The sequence below is a fragment of the Centroberyx gerrardi genome, chromosome 14 (assembly GCF_048128805.1).
Source record: "Centroberyx gerrardi isolate f3 chromosome 14, fCenGer3.hap1.cur.20231027, whole genome shotgun sequence".
Lineage (NCBI taxonomy): Eukaryota > Metazoa > Chordata > Actinopteri > Beryciformes > Berycidae > Centroberyx > Centroberyx gerrardi.
Genome location: NC_136010.1, coordinates 26,004,886 through 26,024,250, shown reverse-complemented (window position 1 = coordinate 26,024,250; position 19,365 = coordinate 26,004,886). Strand labels below are relative to the sequence as shown.

The following is a 19,365-nucleotide window of genomic DNA, read 5'->3' as shown; positions in this document are numbered from 1 at the left end:
CGCACACACATACAAACACACCAGTGCACACACATACATACACACACAGTGAACCAAACGTTCATAATGGCGCTGTTGGATGAGAACCTCCTATGTCTCAAATGTCAACTTTTCAGGAACTAAGAAAAACAGCCTTGATTTAAGACTGACCATCATGCAGTTTGCAGTTTATCCAATGGGCTTTGAAAGGGTTTCATAAGCCCAAGGGGTTGTAGAATTTTGTCAGCCCATAATAACCCATAATAGACCATACAATCCTTTGATTGAGGTTAAAACACCAAAAGTGGAGCTGGTTTTCACACAACAGCAATAAGCACCAATTCTCACATGTGAAACTCATCTCACGCCTCAGGTGAGATTTATGTTCTTTTGTTCCCAGGTTGACTGACACTTTAATTACTCCCTAATTGCTAGATGTGTTCAGAACACTTTTGCATAATACGGTCATCATGTGCCGGATAGTTTTACCATCAACTGCAACCCTTATGGTGGTTTGAATTCCTGGCACAGGCAGCAGAGCCTCTTGGAAAGGAATGCTGCTCTGCACACATTTCTAGATCCACCTCCTGCCCTACCAGTTAATAGTAAGGGCTGCTGACTTCCTTGTTTATTGTATATACCATTACATCCTCCGTCTGTCGTCTCCTTAGACTCACCTGTAGCCTCACCTGTAGCCTCGCTGGTTGGGAAGGGGGAGACCGAGTGAAGGAAGAAGCGAGAGAGATCTTTGCAGAAAGAAAGGTGGAGATGAAGTAAGGCGGGGAGGGAAATTGGTCGGTTTCGAGAAGAAGGGTGACGAGAGAAGAGGAATAAAGAGAGAGAGAGCAGTCAGACAGCAACAAGGCAGACTACCATCAACCTCCATCATGTCTTTCTCCAAGCCGGCGCGGCTGCTAGCCTACGAACTGAGCTGCCCCATCTGCCTCCAGCTCTTCTCTGACCCGGTGGCTCTTCCTTGTGGCCACAACTACTGCCTTTCCTGCATCCGCAAGGCCTCAGACACCATTGACGGGAATGGCAAAGCACTCCCACGTTGCCCCGAGTGCCGCGAGGAGTACGAGGGCGCAGACTCCCTGCACAAGAACTTCAAACTCTGTAGCATCATCGAGGGTTACCGGGCCACTGCGCTGTCGCAGGACGGCCAGCCAGAGACGGTGCAGAAGCTGGAGGTCTTCTGCGACCACTGTATAGACGGGGGGACGCCGGCGGTGAAGACCTGCCTGAGGTGCGAGGTGTCACTGTGTGCCAGGCACCTTCAGAGGCACCAGGAGAAGGAGTCGTTCAGGTCCCACTCCCTGGTGGAGCCCCAGAACGAGCTGGGGACGAGGGCCTGCGCCACCCACGGGCGTCCCCTGGAGTACTTTTGTTCCAGCGACATGACCTCGCTGTGCGCCACGTGCTTCATTGAAGGCGCTCACCAGAACCACGACGTTCTCACCTTCGACGTGGCCGAAGAGGAGATGAGGCGAGCGCTGGAGAGCCGCAGCAAGGTAGCGCTGTCGGTTTCAGACTGACTTTTGTCTATGCATTTATGAATAAACTTGGCCTATATCTGAAGCTATTTTTATCACAGACATGTCTTACCTAGAGTTGTAGGCCTACTGTAACATCACAGCACAGTGCAGGAGTTTATTTTGCAGTCACCAACAAAGGCTAGAGGAAAATCAGAGCAGATTGATGCTAATTGAAAAAGTATTTTCCTTAATGATGACAAGTTTTTACTTTGTGACCGTGGGGAAAATATGACCAGCTTTAATCCTTTGTCATTTAAATAGAGTGCCTGCCGGCTGCATGGCACGCTGCCAGTGTTCTTTCGAAAGCAGTCTGCTCAATGACAAGAATGCTAAAAGTTCCTGACTGACTAGATCAGTGTAATGACGAGCGTCATTATTGTCACAGGGTCAAAGTGAAAGCTTAATTCTAGGTCACTGATCCAAGCGGTGATATGGCAACAAAAGAATATGTGTGCTGAGCAAAAGTCAAAGTGAAAAAACAAAATCACCTCTCCAAAAAGTCTCCACTTCTCACACAGGCACACACACACACACACACACACACACACACACACACACACGCATACACACAGGCACACACAGGTGCACATACACACACACACCAATCCCTAACATGTTGATTCCCTGGTTGCAGGTGGTTTCCTGCAGGCTGCAGATGACAGAGAGTCTCCTACAGAGGGCAGCAGTGGAGCGGGGAGCCTCTGAAGCCATTGGAGACAAGCTGGTCAACAAGGCTGTCACACTCATGGACAACATGGCCGCACTGGTGGACAGGTAATATATTGTACATGTGTTGGTATTGATATTGCATTGAAAACTAACATAAATGTGTGGTCCCCAAACTAGACACAGATGTGTATTAAATAAGCCGTTTTAAGAAAGCAGAGGATGCTATAGTTGTATAACTAGACCATCAACCCCTTCAGCTTCATCTATAGACAATAACACTTAGAATATTTATAGTTATAAATCTATTTCAACCATTTTAGAATACAGGCCCCCAAAACAGACCCATTTTCATGTGACTTACATCAGTGTGATACTCCCTACTACAATGCTCAGTATGAATTTAGAACAATAAGATTAAACTCTGTTTAAAAAAGTGGATATAAGTTTAAGTTTAGGTGTATTACCCTCCCTTACATCACTGGTTATATGTCCAACTGACAAACTAGACACTCTCCATAACATTATGTTAAATGTTACTCAGTACAATGTAAGGTGGCTGTTGGAGAAAGAGAAAGACTATCACAGATCATATCACATGCCAGCAGCAAAGTCTGGTTGCACTGGAAGAACAACAGCAATTCTATGTTACCCATCATCTGATGCACAGAATACAATACAACCAGGGTGCAGCGGAGGGTAAACCCATCTCCAGTTTAACCACATTTTTAGTCTGGCATTTGTCTTTGGGACATAATTCATAGTATGAATCATGGTGAGTAGTAGGGTTTGACCGATATGGGTTTTCTAAGGCCATTACTGAAACTGATATTTTTGGATTGAAGCTGCTGATAACTATTATTTTATGCCAGTATTCAATATCTTAAAATCTGAGCATTTTCGTGCTAAACATTTTCTTAAAAATTGGCTGGTCTTTGGTGCCAGGTGATGTCACCACCAGTTGTTCTCTATAGAAGGTGACATCACCTGGCACCAAAGTTCAGCCAATAGCAGAAGGACAATTCAGTATCCTGCTTTTCGCCATTAGATGTCAGGCTTTAGGGTTTAGTTATTCTTCAATGCTTTTCTGGAAATAAGATGGATTTTTGTTTCTATTGGTGCTTATAGCACCATATGCTGATGATCACCGACTGGAGGTCATACTTTACCCTCCTTCATCACTGAATGCAGGGTGTTGTGTTCAGGTACAGGGAGCGTCTGAGCGTGCTGTTGGAGGAGGAGAGAGGCCAGCGCAGACAGAGCTGGCACCTTGGACTGGCTGCACTGGAAGACCAGCAGCAGCAGTTACTGGAGGCCCAGCAAAATGCCACACAGGCCCTCAATGAGACGGACAAGTGCCTCTTCATACACAGGTGAGGAAGTCTATACTGCTTTAACAGTAGAAAAAAGACAAGTTTTCTGCAGAGAATCGTGTTTTAGGAATTGTTGTAGACGAAGTCCCTGGATCTAATATCATTTGCCACCAAAAACTTCAGAGAAACTACATTTCTTGGGATAAGTGAAGCAATAACTGATGACTGACAAGACACTATTATCTGGTCAATGTGAAAAAAATAGTAGACGTGGGTCACCAGAGTGTCAGCTTAGAGGGAACATTGGTCCTGATGCTCCACTGATGAGATGTTTTTCTTTAGATACAGCTTCCAGATAAATCTCTGGTGATTTTTTTTTATTAATCTTTGTTCTCCATCATAATGATAAAAACTACAACATCGGATTTGGCCAGTGGCAGTGCCACACCTTGCCATACCCGGTTGACGCGGTTGTTGGTTGCTGGTTCTAGATGTTTTAGATTACATCCAGGGGCGTCAACTAGTCAAGATATGCAAATGTGCATTGTTTCATGTGCATATATGCGGAAACATTCCCTGAAATATGTGCTGGCTCTTATACAAAGTTATTTTTGGTACATGCACGATACAGCTTACTTCGGTAAAGAAAGCTAAAGCATAACAACAGAAAGCATAGTAGAGCATATTGTAGCATGGTATAACAACGGAAAGCAACTCAAATCAACTTCTTCCCCGCCCCAGGTTCATGCTGATTGAGTCCCAGCTGAGAGAAGCCGTCACAGGCTCCGTTTCCTCCAAGATCCCCTCACAGACTCCACTCAACACCAAGCAGCTCCAGGCGGGCCTCAAAACCCAGGACTTCCGCTCGGAGATGACCCGCCTCCTGGAGTCCCTCCATGTCGTCCTCAACCCCCTGCAGCTCACCTTCAACCTCAGCACTGCCCACCCCAGCTTGACTCTCTCCAACGACCTGCGCACCGTCAAGTATAGCCCCACCAAACTGCCATACGGGGAGAACCTTGAGCGTTTCACAAGCGCGCCCCAGGTCCTGTGCACCCAGGGGTTCTCGAGCGGGGATCACGTGTGGGTAGTAGAAGTGGGGGTCCACAGCATGTGGTCGCTGGGCCTGTGCTACAAGAGCGTCCCTCGCCGCGGCGACCACAGTCGTCTAGGACACAACACCGTCTCCTGGCGACTGCAGTGGAAAAACAAGAAGCTGACGGCGTGCCACGCCTCCTCCAACATGGGGCTGGGGGAAACGGCCATTCAGCCGCTGAGAATTGAGGTGGCGCTGGACTACGAGGGCGGGACGCTGGAGTTCCACAGCACCAAAGGGCGAAGGGAGCACCTCCACACCTTCAGGACCGTGTTCAGGGAGCCGGTTTACCCAGCGTTCAGTATCCACTCCAACACATCAGAGTCCTGGATCACGCTGCAGAGTGGCATGTGACCACAACTACTACTGTGTCATACATTGCTATTAAAGTGTACTTATACGAAACTGTTTGTTTGCTTTCTAGCATGATGGCATTACTGAACTGCAGCATTTTTAATCATTTGAGATAGTTTTGTTTACAAAAATCTCAATTAAACATTTTCTTAAATGATCAAATCTACTAGTGTACATCCTCATTCTTCATGATTAGGGTGACTTTTTGGAGTTTATACATTATTATGGATTATGAATTAGCTATGTGGATTCTGTTCTCCATTTGTCTATCTAAGGCATGCACATTCATATTTTGTCTGTATATTGAAAGTTAACTAAAAGTTACCTGAATGTTGTATGTTCACATTTCATTTGTTTATATACAGCAAATGTCAGTGTAGGTGAAGACTGATAGATATTGACCTTGAATATTGTCTTTCATAAGACACAAGCTCTGTGTTTATGCTACAAATAAACTCTGGTAATTATATTTGATTTAGTGTCTTTAATGTCTGGCATCCATGGTGGACATGGCCTACATTTGTGAGCAATTAACCACCATGGGCTATTTTTATTTTATTTTTTTAAGCATATGGTTCCCTGACCCTGTATGTATGTATGTATGTATGTATGTATGTATGTATGTATGTATGTATGTATGTATGTATGTATGTATGTATGTATGTATGTATGTATGTACAATAGATAGATAGATAGATAGATAGATAGATAGATAGATAGATAGATAGTTCATTCAATCATGGTGCGCTTGATCAGGGTTGCCAGGTTGTGCTGTATATACACAAATTATTAAATAGTTTCAAGTTTACTTAAATCCACATGATAAAAAAAAACACATGAAGACATACAGATATAACATCGAATACAATGTATTTGTATGCTTGAAATTACTTAATTAATGCGTGAACGTGAAATCATGTTGTGGGTTTAGGTTTTATGCATATCTCTAGGAGGGGGATGGTGTAAAATGAATCTGGCAACCCACAATCCCATCTGTCAAAAATTCTGTTATAGGGTAGGATAGTAGTACAACTGCAAGATTATTCCACGCTAGCGCATTAGTAAATATTTTACCGGACAGCAGTCAAATATTGGAAGACATGGGCTCGGGGGAGAGTACGACCAGAAAAGTGTCCTTCGGTGTGGATGAGGAGGACAGAGTCAGGATTCTTCGTGGAGTCAAGGTAATGCTAATTTAGCTAGCGTTTGTTACCATTGATAATGCTAGCTAACGTATTATTACTGTAAATACAGCTACCCTTAGCGCGCTAGCTTGTTGCCGTACAGTAGCTTAGCAGTAAGCTAACTTAGCTTACCCATTTTCCCACTTGGACCAAGTGATCAACCAAAATGCTACTGTACTGTTTAGACAGTGAGGAGGATGTAAAAGGATGCAGGGGGCTGGGGCATGTTGCCAAAGCAACATGAACCCCCATACGTGCAGTTCTCTGTTGTATGGAGAAACGATGTGCCAAACTCAATTTAAAAAATCTGGCAGTTGGAAGTTGTCTTGATTATCGGTAAACGAACATACCTGGTTGAACATGACTAACACTTGTTATAAACCTATAGGGTCTTCTGGCAAATTCGGCATATATATGATCCACCAAGCAGCACATCAATGAAATCTCAAGCGGCTTTACAATTCTCACTGCTCGCTACCGTATTTTGGTGGAACAAATTGCGTGGATGAGAGGCGAACCAATTGTATAAGTTGAAATGCTATTCTTAAAAGTGTTGATTGGTGTATTGGATGTATGCCGAATTATAGAGTGGCTCCTAGCGATTTCTTCAACGTCTTAAGTCTTGTCCATATGTCGATAAGCAAGACAGCATTAAATTGCCAGATTTTGAATGGAGTTTGGCGTACCGTTTTCTCTGAACGGGAAAAGGGCACTCATCGGTGCTATTGCTTGAAAAGGCGAGGAATAGTGCTGCCTTCAAGTGCTGTTGGAAATATCGTCATTTTGTGTTGACGCACAGATGGATTTTATAGGATAACTGAGTTGCTGAGATGTAGCATTTAGAGGTCGGAGTGTCAACACAAGGGATGGTAAAAGCGATGTATCATACAATAACTATTGGCTAATATATTAAGGGGTAAGGTTGTGGTCACAGTCACACTAAATTTATGATGGAAATTAACAAAATAATAAGCATTTTTTAATTATGACATTAAGTAAGAGTGTGCTGTGAGTATGCATGAGGTTTTTTCCCCTCCTATGTGACACATATTTGATGTTTTTAGTGCAGTGTGAACAGAAAAAAAACACATGGAATCAGATGTTTTCATTTCTGATTTAGACCACATATGAATATGGTCCTAAATGTGATACATATCTGATCCATGGCCATGCACTGTCATCACTGTCATCATAACTCTGCATCCATTTGTCCAGAAAAACATGGACGACAACGACTCAAGCAACCAGTAGGGAGACAGCGAGCTCGCGAATTTAATCAGTATTTGGGGAGATGCCTCCATTCAAACAGAAGTAGAGGGCGACACATCATAATTGATCAATGTATGAAACAATTGCACCCAAACGCCTCTCTGAACACAAGTGGCAGCCTATGCTACACAGAAAGCCGCCCTTTTTGCGTTCACATCCTCAATTCATCAGCTAAAGTATCATCTAGCCTCCACACGTCTTCTTTAGGATTAGGGCATGGACTGTAATTTGATTGCTTCTATGACAGACTGTCCAGGCATTATGTCTTTTGTTGTTGTTCATTTGTGCATAGGGGGCATTTCAGGATGGAGGTCTCTTCAAACTGATATCGGATATTGGTTACTTTCAACTGTGAACAGTCACACGTAAAAATGGATCTGAGCAGTAAATTGGAATTGAGTCCTGCAGTGTGAACGTAGCCATAAGAAATTCCCACTTTCCCAGTTGTGTTGTTGTCATAATTACAAAATTTCCAAAAGCACCTGAATGCACCATCAGACCCAGCTGCACTCATGCAAAGGCAAGCTAGTGAAGGACAACTTTACAGCACACAACAACTGTGATACTCTATTCTAATCAATCTATAGCGACCCAAAAAGCTAAACGGCATATAGTTCAGGTACTTGCATGAAACATAACATTGCAGATGGATTCATTTAGCTGTGGCTGATAAGCCTGTTTGCCAGGCCAGCCTGAACATTCAAATGTTGTGAGTCATAGAAACAGTGAGTCAGTGACTGGTGCTGCTCATTGTGGTTTTTGGTGTAGCTATGTTTAACCATTTTCCTGGACACACACTCACACTAAGTAGAGGTACAATGATCCAGTGTATTCTGGCTCTCTCTGAGCAGGTTCATGTCTTTTGCCCAAGGCCAAGGTTACTTTTTCTAGACTTGAGATCTTTGCTGCCCATAGAATTAGAACTGACAGAAGAGGATTCTCATTCCCAAGTGAATGAGGATACCACACCCTTGTGTATGCTCCAGTAAACAACAAAACCAAGGCTCTCTGATGTGCAAACAAGAAAAAAAATCATTATTGCTACAGCTGCCCTAAACATTTTGGCAAAGCTGCTTTATGCAGAATAGGGTTGTCATGAATGGCTGAAGTTTTGGTTTGTGTGTATTGTGAAAGGTCTCTGTATTATAATTTGATAAAATCAAAAGTTGCAAAACAAGAACACATTTTGTTCAGTCCCATGGCGCATTCATGCTGATGATATATAGCCTAGTCCTTTGTGAATAGAGGATTGTGAGAAGAGGATTATGGGAATTGTATGAAAATGTGCTAAAGTGTGAAGATTCAGTTAAAGTTAAAATTTCACAACAATACAATTCAATAAAGGACAAGATTAGAAGAAAATGATTCTCTCAAATGCTGTAAATCTTGATGAATGTCTCACACCTGCTCTCTCCATCTGTTTCTCTCCTCTGTCTAGCTGTCAGAAGATGTTCTTCAGAGGATGAGAGGGGTAGCCAACATTCCTCCGGAACGCACACCATCACCAACCCCAACTCCAACCAACGCTCAGAGAGACCCAGGTATCCTGCACCTTACAGTGTGAAAACAGGGGTTCCCAACCCCTTTTTTGCTACACAATTGTTGGACCAAATTTGTGAAATTAACTTGCCATGAGACCCAGTCTAGTGAAAGCATATTCTGATATGCTGTGAGTGTCAGTAGCTGGGTTTACAAATGAGTATTTTTATGCAAATTAGAAAGGCCGAATGGAAACATCAAATTTTGTTAATGTGCAAAACTTTTTATGCTAGCTTGAGGTGAAAAATGTTTTTGTTCGGGATGCACCAATCAGACAGTTTCAATTCTGTGGCCAATTCTGATTGCTGATTTTTTTTACAGTGTAATGGGCCGACCACTGATCCGGTTGCCGATTGAAATAGTTCATTTTACCCAGACTATACACTAAGGTCACACTATTTAAAAGTGCACAGCAAATTTTAATTCAAAAATGTAAATATAGCACTTTGTTTAACAGATTGTTCTTATGCCTGCATGACACAGCTGTGCAAATAAATCCTAGGTTTTCTCCAAACAGTAATTACATGTTAGTCCTGCTTGATGACTGAGGTGCTTACTGACCTGTTGCCACAGGTAGTGCATGAAAAGTTTTTCATCGCGGCAGCATCGGCTCTGTCTTCTGTCCAGTATATTAAACTGGTTCTTATCTCTGATCATAGGCTGTGAAATTCAAAACACGTCAGAAATGTCTTGTCAATGCCAGATGGACGACATGCTGACGCTGGTAACGTGCTGCTGACTGCCGTAAATTGTGTCAGACATTTTACGGCATATGTTTGACCTTTCCTGATCCGGCAATTGGAACTTAATCTTCTTTTTTTTTTTATTGGGCAGTTGAAACTGATCAGCCAGTCACCTATTTTTATACATTTATTGGCTGATAATGATCAGTGGCTGATTGATTGGTGCACCCTGAGTTTTTGTCGATGACAAAATTATGTGATAAATAGTGATGGAAATGCATTTGTTGCACACATTTGTCGCTGGGACAATACTGGGATCACACTTAAACTGTAATACACATGTAATACTCGATTGTAGTTTTATAACATAAACTTTGGTTGCAACTCCGATCCACTGACAAAACGTTTTCATTGTGAAAACTTTCTGGAGAGCTAGAAAAAATGCATATATAAAAAATATCTAACACCTGCATTCTTTGCAGCCCAGTGTGTCTGTAATGGAATGATGCAACGGTAATGGATTCTCTCATAAGAAATGAATGAACTTCTATTGGAAGAGGTGTAGTAAGTGTGATCCCAGTGTTACAATGCCTCTTAAATATTCTAAAATCAGTGTAAAGCATGGCTGCTCGTGGCTTATTGCTAAATTCAAACTTTCACGTGCCATTTCAAAGTCACATGTCAAAATTCATAACAGCTAGTCTTACAACTATTCTCCTGAATTTTGACCTTCTATTACCACTCTGTCTTGGCTCCAGGCGCCTCTCCCAGTCGCACCCCCACCGCTCGACCCCAGCCGAGCCCACAGCCCCGGGCCCAGTCCAGCACCAAAACCACCACCAGCACCAGTAAACCAGCTGCGTACGCAAAGGATGAACAGAAGAGGTGGGTTGGAGATAATGTTGGTTTGTAAAGCAGATAGTTGTGGTCCTCAGTTCTGACTGGCTGAGTAATGCTCAAAGCCGTTGTGTAATACCTGATAAACACACACCTGTGACCACAAAAGTTAATTTAAATGTTAATGCGATAACCAAAGATCACCACTCATACTGGTACTTATGTGTTGCTTAGCAGTCATTTTGTTTAGCTACTGTTCAAGAACTATATTGTTAAGTGGAGTTTTTGAACATTTGCATACTTTTGTTTATTACAGTGGTGTGTTACAGCTTTGTGTCGTGCAACATGATTCCTTCAGTCATCTTTATTGGCCAATTGAATGAAACTACACTGACTTTAAAAACTCCACCTGTTCACACCACAGGGTTGTGGTAGCACAGTGTTGTTGTAACTAAGAGAATTGCTGACTTAGCCACTACTGTGAAAATGAGCCTCTTCCTGGTATGTGGATGTATAGCGCACCAGCCTCCAGTTTGTTGATGCTTGTTTGACTTCTACCGTACTGCCTGGTGTACGAGCGCACACTGGATTTCCCTTCTGCGCTGCCTAAACAGTGCATACCGTAATTCCCCTAAGCACTGCACATGCCAAGAGGTAGAGACACTCCTCCTGAGCAGCTAATAAGGATGATTGAAAGGATTAAGCTGCCTTCCTCAACCTTTTTTCTATATTGCTATTTCTTGATCAGGGTTCCAGATGATGGAACCTCAAGCTTATGCCAAATTATGACAAATTTTACTCAATTCTGCGTTATGCCATGAAGAACATATATGAAAACCGGTTGTAAGGTTGCGGTATTTAATAGTGCAGACATGATTTATTGGTTAGGATCTAAAATTTTCAGAGTAAGTTGTGGAACGTAGGATGACCCACTCTTTTCAAAGATAGAGGAGGTACTGGTTTATGGCTGAGATGCAGGTTGGATACGAATGGCATGAGGAGGTGTGTTTTTCTAATCAGACATGCCTCCTTTCTATATGTAGGTCACACTGCTGATAAGATGAAAGATAAATTCCCATGTAAATAGAAAACAGATTTGGTGTACAGGTTAGATTATTCTTCATGCTAATCAACCACAGTTCACCCTGTTTTAACCTACTGGCCTTCAGCATTCCAGTCAGACTATCTTACATTGTAGTGATCACTTGGGAGTGCTTTGACAGCATAAAACATAGCCAGGTTTTGAGATACTAATTTATTAATAAATTGGGGACTTTTTAATCATCGTGGGATGCATCTTTGGGTCCCAACGCTGTCTTTGTACAACACAACAAGACCTTCTTAATTTAAAAAAGTCACAATCACAATCACAAACAATGGTCACTGGGTTAAAAAACTTGATGAAACTTGCAATTATCCAGAAAAGGTATCAGCACATACAACAGTATCAACACATCAGAACAAAACATTGTCAAGATTCAGTCAAGGTCCAGGAAACAAAGAGCCAGCTTTATTATCATAGTGTATTCTTAAGTGCAGGTCTGATACAGTTTACTATCACTTTATTATCATTCTCCTTATTACAGAAGGAGAATCAATGGGGTGATTTCAAGAACAAATTGTCTGTTTCTCTTGATTGACTCCATGAATGTGACTTGTCCATGAAATGTGTTATTTGGTATTTGCTGACCCCTTGTGGAGATAATTGTAAAAAGCATTTTGATGGCAGTCAAAAGACAGTTGAGGGCAGAAACTCATGTTTGCATCCAATTAATGGAATCCTAACTCTGTGTGTGTGTGTGTGTGTGTGTGTGTGTGGGATATGTCCCTTAGGTATGAACGACACCAGACAATACTGAAGGAGGAGTTGGCCAAAGTGGCACGAAAAGAGAGGGAGGCAGCACGGGACGAAGTGACCAAAGCCCTGAGCCGGGAGAGACAACACACACGCCAGGAGGTCGAGAAGGCCAAACAGCTGGTACACACACACACACACACACACACACACACACACACACACACACACACACACACACATACACACACCCGGGTTAGTGGGCCCCACAAAACCACACTGGTCAAGATCGGGATTGAAACCCGGGTCAAACTCTGCTCTGTTTGGTGTCTGCTTGGTGTTGATTTTAGTCTTTACTCTTATAATATATTTTATTCAAATTGTTGACATACACACACAAATATGTGGGTGGGTTGATGAATAGCAAAATATTATTTTATAGTGTTCTCTGGAGCAACAGAAGATGAAGTGGCAAGGGTATGATGCTATTCCATTCCTGTTTGCATACTGGTTCACTACTCCGACCTTGTTCACTTTAGTTCATGCGAGTGTCCCACCACATTACATACATAATACTTCACACTGAGGCTGCCTCTCAGAGTGGAGTGAGGGCTTGGGGTTTACTCACAGCTACTGTCTGGTGTGTCATGTTATCTGCCATTTTTGAACACTCACCTTTATCCAGGGATAAAGGTGCATATTCCTTTCCAACAACGCCCTGCTTCACATTCCCACAGTTACACACATTCCCTCCTACTCTTTCCCAGCTGATCTCCCAGTAGTACACGTTAGTCCATCTCTGAGAAATGCTATTTCTGCTGTAACGTCCAGTAGTGACCTGTTGGCGGAGCTGTTGTAGTCTGTGTCTGAAGATACCCTTGACTTTGGGTCAGCACTTGTCCTAGTGCTCCTGACTGTAGACTGTAGGTTTTACATGCATTGAGTTCAGTGATAAAGCGGCGTAAAAGCGGATTAATTTGTGCCTCTATCGGTATGAGGAGATAAGTTCGTGTAGGGGCAAGTAATGATTTAGCCCGGTCAGGTTTTCTCTGGTTAAATCACATGTTGGAACATTTCGCACAAGCACAAATTGGGTCTTGGGATTGCATTTGTAATTTCCATGGTGATACTCCCTCTGCCTCCTCCTCCTCCTCCTCCTCCTTTCACCTACTCTTACGTCCCTGGTCTCTTTTCTGTCTCCCCCATCCTCTCTCTCCCTTTTTTCCTCGCTCTCTTTCTCTCTCCTCTCCTCTCCACCCCCCCCGCCCCCTCCTCTCTCTCTCTCTCTCTCTTCTTTCTCTCCTCTATTCTCTCTCTTTCTACCCCAACCCATCACTCCCTCCTCCCTCCCCTGGAGACAGTATTATCAGCGCAGTGCAAGCGGTAAATTGCACCCTGAGAGTTTCCTGGAGCTGAAGATAGGAGTGTTGCGGGGTGGGAGGCGGCGGCAGGGGGGAGGGGAGGGGGGGAAGCGCTTGTTTTACACATCGGCCGGCGCCTGTTTCACGTGACTCTCCTCCCCTCCCCTGCCCTCCCCCTCCTCCTCCCCCTTCCCCTTCCTGTGTTGAGACACGCCGTAGCGGCCTGCCTTATCTCCACTCCAGCACACTCCCACCGCTAATAGAAAGCCGCTGGAGGGACGGCGTGAGCGGAATGACCGATCGAACGGGACCGGACCTTCTGATGTTGAGGGCGCGTTGTAATTATTCCTTGTGCCACGAATACACACACGCCCACGCACACACACACCTGTAACTCCGATTCTGATTATTTTCATGTCACTGTTATGTGGAATTTTCAGAGCTCTGTTTTTTGTGATTTTCATGTTTTAACTTAAACTGAAGGATTACATGACAGGGCTCCAGACTAACTTTTCCACTGGTAGCACTGGTGCTACCAGCTTTCTCAGTTGGTCGCACCAGCACATGATTTGGTAGCACCCTTTTTTTTTTTTATTTATTTATTTTTTTTCTTCGTCAATCTTCATATTTCTCATACGCCACTGTGCCCCCGGGAACCTCCGGGAAGCGTCGACCGACAGAACAGAGGGCTGTCAGGTGGACAGAGCTCGCGCATGTGCATGGAAATAAACGGCAATATGATATAAATGTATAGATTGTGTGTGTTTGTTTTGACTTACCGCGGTCCCTCTGTCCCAAATGCATCAAGCCAGCCGGTAAAAACTCCGCAATAAGGCTGCATTCACACACAGCGTTTTTTCCCCAACCGCCAGCGCCCTTTTCTCATTAAAAGCAATGGGAAGTGGCCGCAAGGCGCACAAAAGGCGGCCGCTCCCGAAAAGCGCTGCAGCGTTTTTTTCGTCAGAGTGGAGCGCTTTCAAAAGTTGAGAAATGTTCCGGGTGACGTGAACCGCTTTTTCCAGCCAACCAATTGCGATCACAGAGACGCGGCCGTTTCCCATAGCAACAACAAATATGGAGAAAGTGAAGGTGCCAGTGGAGAAATTGGACTGAAAAGGGAGAGTGCAGGTAGGGAGAGACCGACTGAGCCAGTGAAGAAGAAAAAATACTACTTTCAACCACAATGGCTAACGCAGTACCCGTGCTGGAGGGGCACCAAAACAGCCTAATGATCATCATGCACTCGCACGAATGCGACCACGTGAAATTTTAACTCACACACTCTCAAAAAATGGTCGCATATGCAACCATTTTGGTCGCAGTCTGGAGCCCTGGATGATCCTCTGTGGGTTGCGAAAAATTCTATGACTCCTGAGCTTATGAAACCCGTTATAATAGATAAAATAAAAAAAATGCATGGCAGTCAAGGATAAAAACAAGGCTGTTTTTCCTTTAGTTCCTGAAAGTTAACCTTTTGGAGATAGACCAATGTTTTTTACTGGAATCGAAGGACGTGATGGTCTAGGCCCTACGTCTTATGCAACCCTTTCAACTGTGCATGGTCATCAAATGAACAAGAAGGCTGTTTTACGCCCTTAAGGGTTACACCCAGTCTACACCAGGAGTGACTCAGCTGTGTTTTGTCCGTCTCTGGGAACAGAAACACTCTCATTTTAATCAACACTTCTGTCGACACCGGTGCCATACAGGCACGCACCTTAGCTCCATTCCTCGCACGTCACTCAGATCTGTTTATTCTTTTTCTACCTACGTGCATAAATGCACTATTTAACCCCCATTGCATAGGCTTTTAAACCATATAAATACTGATATTTTGATTTATTTTTACTATTAACCAGATAATAGCTGACAATGATCACCTTCTAAAATTTTTTTTTTCCTAACTATACATATTCTGATGAGTTGATATTCCTATTTATAGTTTTATATCTATTGTAACTTTAATTACATTCTTGTTACAGTGGTTTGAGCTTTTGCAATTTCACTTTTCCTATGCAGAAAACTAAACTATAACTAAAAACAATCACTGAAATAGCGATTCCCAAAGTAGAAGAAATAATCATTTTTATGAATGGCAGGCTATGCAACTCTATGTGAAAGGTACTGTTGCTTTTGTTGCATGCTGGAGAAAGTTTGTCTTGCTCAATGGAACCAATAGGAAAAATGTACAAAATAGACATACTTATCCATATCAATGATGGATTTCAATTTCTGCTTGTGTATTTCGAGGCTGTGTGCTTGTTTTCACAGTTTTGAATGCGCGGCTAAAAGGGAACCAGGTCTCTCCCATGATCCCCTACTACAGTGCCTCATGTGTACTTTGAAGAAGGAGATCTAAAGTCTTAATATTAAAATTAAATATTAAATTGAATTATCTAAATTAAAGGCTTTGAAAGGTCTTAAATACATATAAATAGAGCCTTTAGGTCTTAAATGCAGTTTCAGAAGTCTTTAATTTGTGTTTTCTTCAGATTTCTGCTTCTCTAGTGAGAGGTGAATGCTTTCATTCCACACCAGTATGCATCCATTTTGGAAAAATGTTGCTACCTGAAAATTCACCAGTCAATATTTCAAGAGATGCTTCTGTCCTGAACTATTTTGTAAGCAGATGTTTTAAAATTACACATAATTTTCATAGTAACCCATAATGCTTTACATTTATGTCAAGCGCTGGCAGTGTTTTTTCAAATGGTGCATACATCTGTTTGGAAAGAAAGTGTCCCTAACAATCCAATCGCACTCAACCACATTTTCAGGACTACTGATTTTTCATGTATCTTGTTCAATTTCGTGGCAAACGGTCTTAAATTCATTCCAATTAAAAGGTTTCAAAACATATTAAAAAGCCTTTTAAAAAGCCTTGCTGATACGTGCAGATGCTGTGCCAGAGAAGAATTACAAACTGTTATTTGAGTCTAAGCAACCACAGATAGTTTATTGCTTGCTGGTGTCACTCACTTCCCGCGCACAATGGGGTAGAGACAAGCTGTCACTGTTTGAATTCATTGTTTACCAGCTAATTAGTCATACGGCAGCGCTCGGAGCAAAATATTATTGGCTCTGCAAGAGATCACAATCCTCTTTGATAGACTCATGCTATGTGTTGGCCTCATCAGTGATGGAGTGGTGTCTGAGGAGTGGTATTTGAGTATACTGCTGTTATATTAAGACATTACCGTCCTTTATAATTACCCAATCTCCCCATGGGGATGATTTAAATTTCATCTAATCTAATCTATGCTCTTTGGTGAGAGGTATGTACTCCGAACATCCACAATAAGAGGTGGATACACTCTTTATCCTTACATTTACCTTCCACTACCATTGGTCCAGTTTGCAAATTTGCAGGCGCAAGGGAGTTCTTGGTCTTTCATTGGAAACTGAATATCCTCCCTGTTCATTTTCTCAACCTGAAAATATACCATAGTTTTTGGGAATGTGTCTTCATGCAGGCTGTTCTTTCTGGCTGTGTCTGTTTGTTACATGTATTTCAAAGATGAAGAAAAAAGGGGCACCCGACCCCTACTGTGGGTCACCGTATTTTCGACTATTTATAGCATTTTCCATTCGCAGCCACAGACGCTTGTGGATTCAAAAATTCAAATGGATTTTTATAGTAGAGCTCCCAAAATGATGGTTGGTTACCTGCCAAAGTGGCTGATGGCATAGACAAACTTAGCGCGCAGCCACGGCCAAAAGCTACCCAAATTTGGCTGGTGGCCCATGGTAATTTCACACCCTACGAGGAGATTGAAGAGACGATAGGTGACTTAGTATTCCCTGGAGAATAAGGACGAGGAAGACGGAGCAGATGAGAGGATGAGAAATAAGGGGCGACAGGTGATGAAACATTTACTCAGTAATTAGGAGGAAGAGGGATGTGGGGATGAAAAAGAAGAGCTGATAAGTGACTAAACATTTCCTGGAGTACTGGGACGAAGGGTGAGGGAGAGGAGTGAATGGACGGGAGCGAAAGAAAGGGGCGACAGATGCGTTTCCCGTAGAACTGGGCTGAAGAGGAGGAGGAGGAGGAGAAGGATCAGAGGCTGAAAAGGAAGCGCTGACAAGTGACTTAACGTTTCCCGGAGGATTACGAGGAGGGGGAAGAAGAGAGGAGGGACGGGAGGACGAAGAAGAAGGTGCGGCGGGTGACGAAACGTTTCTCGCAGACTTCGGAGAAAGGGTGAAGAGGAGGGGAAGGAGGGGTGACAGATGACTAAGCATATCCTGCAGAATTAGAAGTAAGGAGAGGATGAGAGGATGAAAAAGAAGAGGGGACAAATGAGCAAACATTTTCTGAAGAATAGGAGGAGAAGAGAGGGAATGGGTGACAGATGCCTCAGCATTTGCTATAGAAAGGAGGAGAAAAAGGAGGATGAGGAGAGAGGAAGAATGTATATGTGCCTAACCATCTCCTGGAGAATTGGGATAAAGGGATGAAGAGGAGAGTGAGAAACCGGTGATGTTTGACAGATGATTAAACAGTTCTGCAGAATTAGAAGGAGGAAGAGGAGGAGGAGAGAGCAACAAGGGGTGACAGGTGGAGGTAGAGGAGGAGGAGGAGTAAGAATACGAGGAGAGAAAGGATAGACGCATGATGAGTAAGAATACGTCCATATGTCCATTCCGTGGACAGTTACTGTAGGAAAAAGGGGTGAAGAGAAGAGAGAAAGAAGGTGTGACAGGTGACTAAGCATGTCCTGCAGAATTATGAGGAAGAGGAGTAGCGGGAGGAGAGACAGGAGGAGGAAAAAGAAGAATGCGTGCCTAACCATTTCGTGAAGAATCACTGCCGGGGAAAAAGGGTGAGGAGGAGAGAGAAAGAACGTACGTCGTGACTAAGCATTTCTCGCAGAATTAGGAGTAGGAGGAGAAAGGATAAGAGGAGGAGGAGGAGGAGGAATGTGTGCCCAACCGTTCTGTGGAGAATTACTGTAGGACAAAGGAGTGAAGAGGAGAGAGAGAGAAGGTACTACAGGTGACTAAGTGTTTCCTGTCCTCCGTGCGTGGGCGTAGTGCTGAGTCACGAGTCAGAGAACGCCAGAGAAAGAAGAGGGCTTTCAAAATGATGTGTGGCGTCTGCTATTTAGCCACCTCTTTTCTTTTTTTTTGATCCGTCCTTTCACTCCCTTCGCTCATTTGGCCCTGTCTTTTGTCTTCAACCCACTAAACTGTCTGACCCCCCCAACCCCCCCCCCGTTCCTCCAACTCTGCCTCCCGTCTTTGAGCCGAGGCCGTCACCCGCTGCGCCGCGCCCCGTGAATAGTCTTTGTTAATACCAAATCTTCCGCAGATTAATTTCAGAACGAGAGAGGGGAGTGGAAGAATGGGAAGAAAGGAAGCGAGTTGAGCTAAAGGGCTAAAAGGGATTTTCTCTTTTTATAATGTATTAATGGCCTTTTGGCGCCTGTTGAAAGCCAAAAAAAAGGTGATAAGTCACATTAGCATATGGTAAATTTCTCCCTCTCTCTCTCTCTCCTCTCTCAGAACAATTAGAAAGGCTATTTTATTAGCTGCCCTTTAGCTTCCTCTATGATGGAGCTTCACAGCTCATACAAAATGCCAGCCGTGCTTCCCTCCCTCGCTGCCCAGGTGAATCAGGACCGGCAGTCAGCGTTTACGGCATACCAGGAGATAACGTGACTCGGCTAAATGTAGTTTGGCTAAGCTTACCTTTCTTTAATAGACATCGTATAACCTAACTGTTCTCAGACCAGCGCAGCAGTCCTTGGA

General features: G+C 43.4%; 2 protein-coding genes across 2 annotated transcripts in view; both read left to right on the top strand.

The window, feature by feature from the left end:
- The first annotated feature begins 645 nt into the window (after positions 1–645).
- On the top strand, positions 646–5,412 carry LOC139923165 (E3 ubiquitin/ISG15 ligase TRIM25). Its single transcript, XM_071913884.2, has 4 exons — positions 646–1,490; positions 2,149–2,288; positions 3,386–3,553; positions 4,235–5,412. The coding sequence occupies exons 1-4, from the start codon at positions 867–869 to the stop codon at positions 4,941–4,943; spliced, it is 1,641 nt and encodes a 546-aa protein (XP_071769985.1). The 5' UTR covers positions 646–866; the 3' UTR covers positions 4,944–5,412.
- A 524-nt stretch (positions 5,413–5,936) lies between these two features.
- The window catches only part of LOC139923167 (MICOS complex subunit mic25a-like), a 77,477-nt gene continuing 64,048 nt past the window's right edge, over positions 5,937–19,365 (top strand). The window contains exons 1-4 of the mRNA XM_071913886.2: positions 5,937–6,127; positions 8,835–8,937; positions 10,377–10,503; positions 12,289–12,433. Coding sequence (XP_071769987.1) covers positions 6,044–6,127; positions 8,835–8,937; positions 10,377–10,503; positions 12,289–12,433 — 459 coding nt within the window. The 5' untranslated portion in view covers positions 5,937–6,043. The remainder of the gene's footprint in view (positions 6,128–8,834; positions 8,938–10,376; positions 10,504–12,288; positions 12,434–19,365) is intronic.

Bases quoted from the DNA above. Each gene is read 5' to 3' on its own strand.
- LOC139923165 (XM_071913884.2), top strand. From the start codon at position 867: ATGTCTTTCTCCAAGCCGGCGCGGCTGCTAGCCTACGAACTGAGCTGC. The intron at 1,491-2,148 runs GTAGCGCTGTCG...CCCTGGTTGCAG, and splicing joins CGCTGGAGAGCCGCAGCAAG to GTGGTTTCCTGCAGGCTGCA. The intron at 3,554-4,234 runs GTGAGGAAGTCT...TCCCCGCCCCAG, and splicing joins AAGTGCCTCTTCATACACAG to GTTCATGCTGATTGAGTCCC.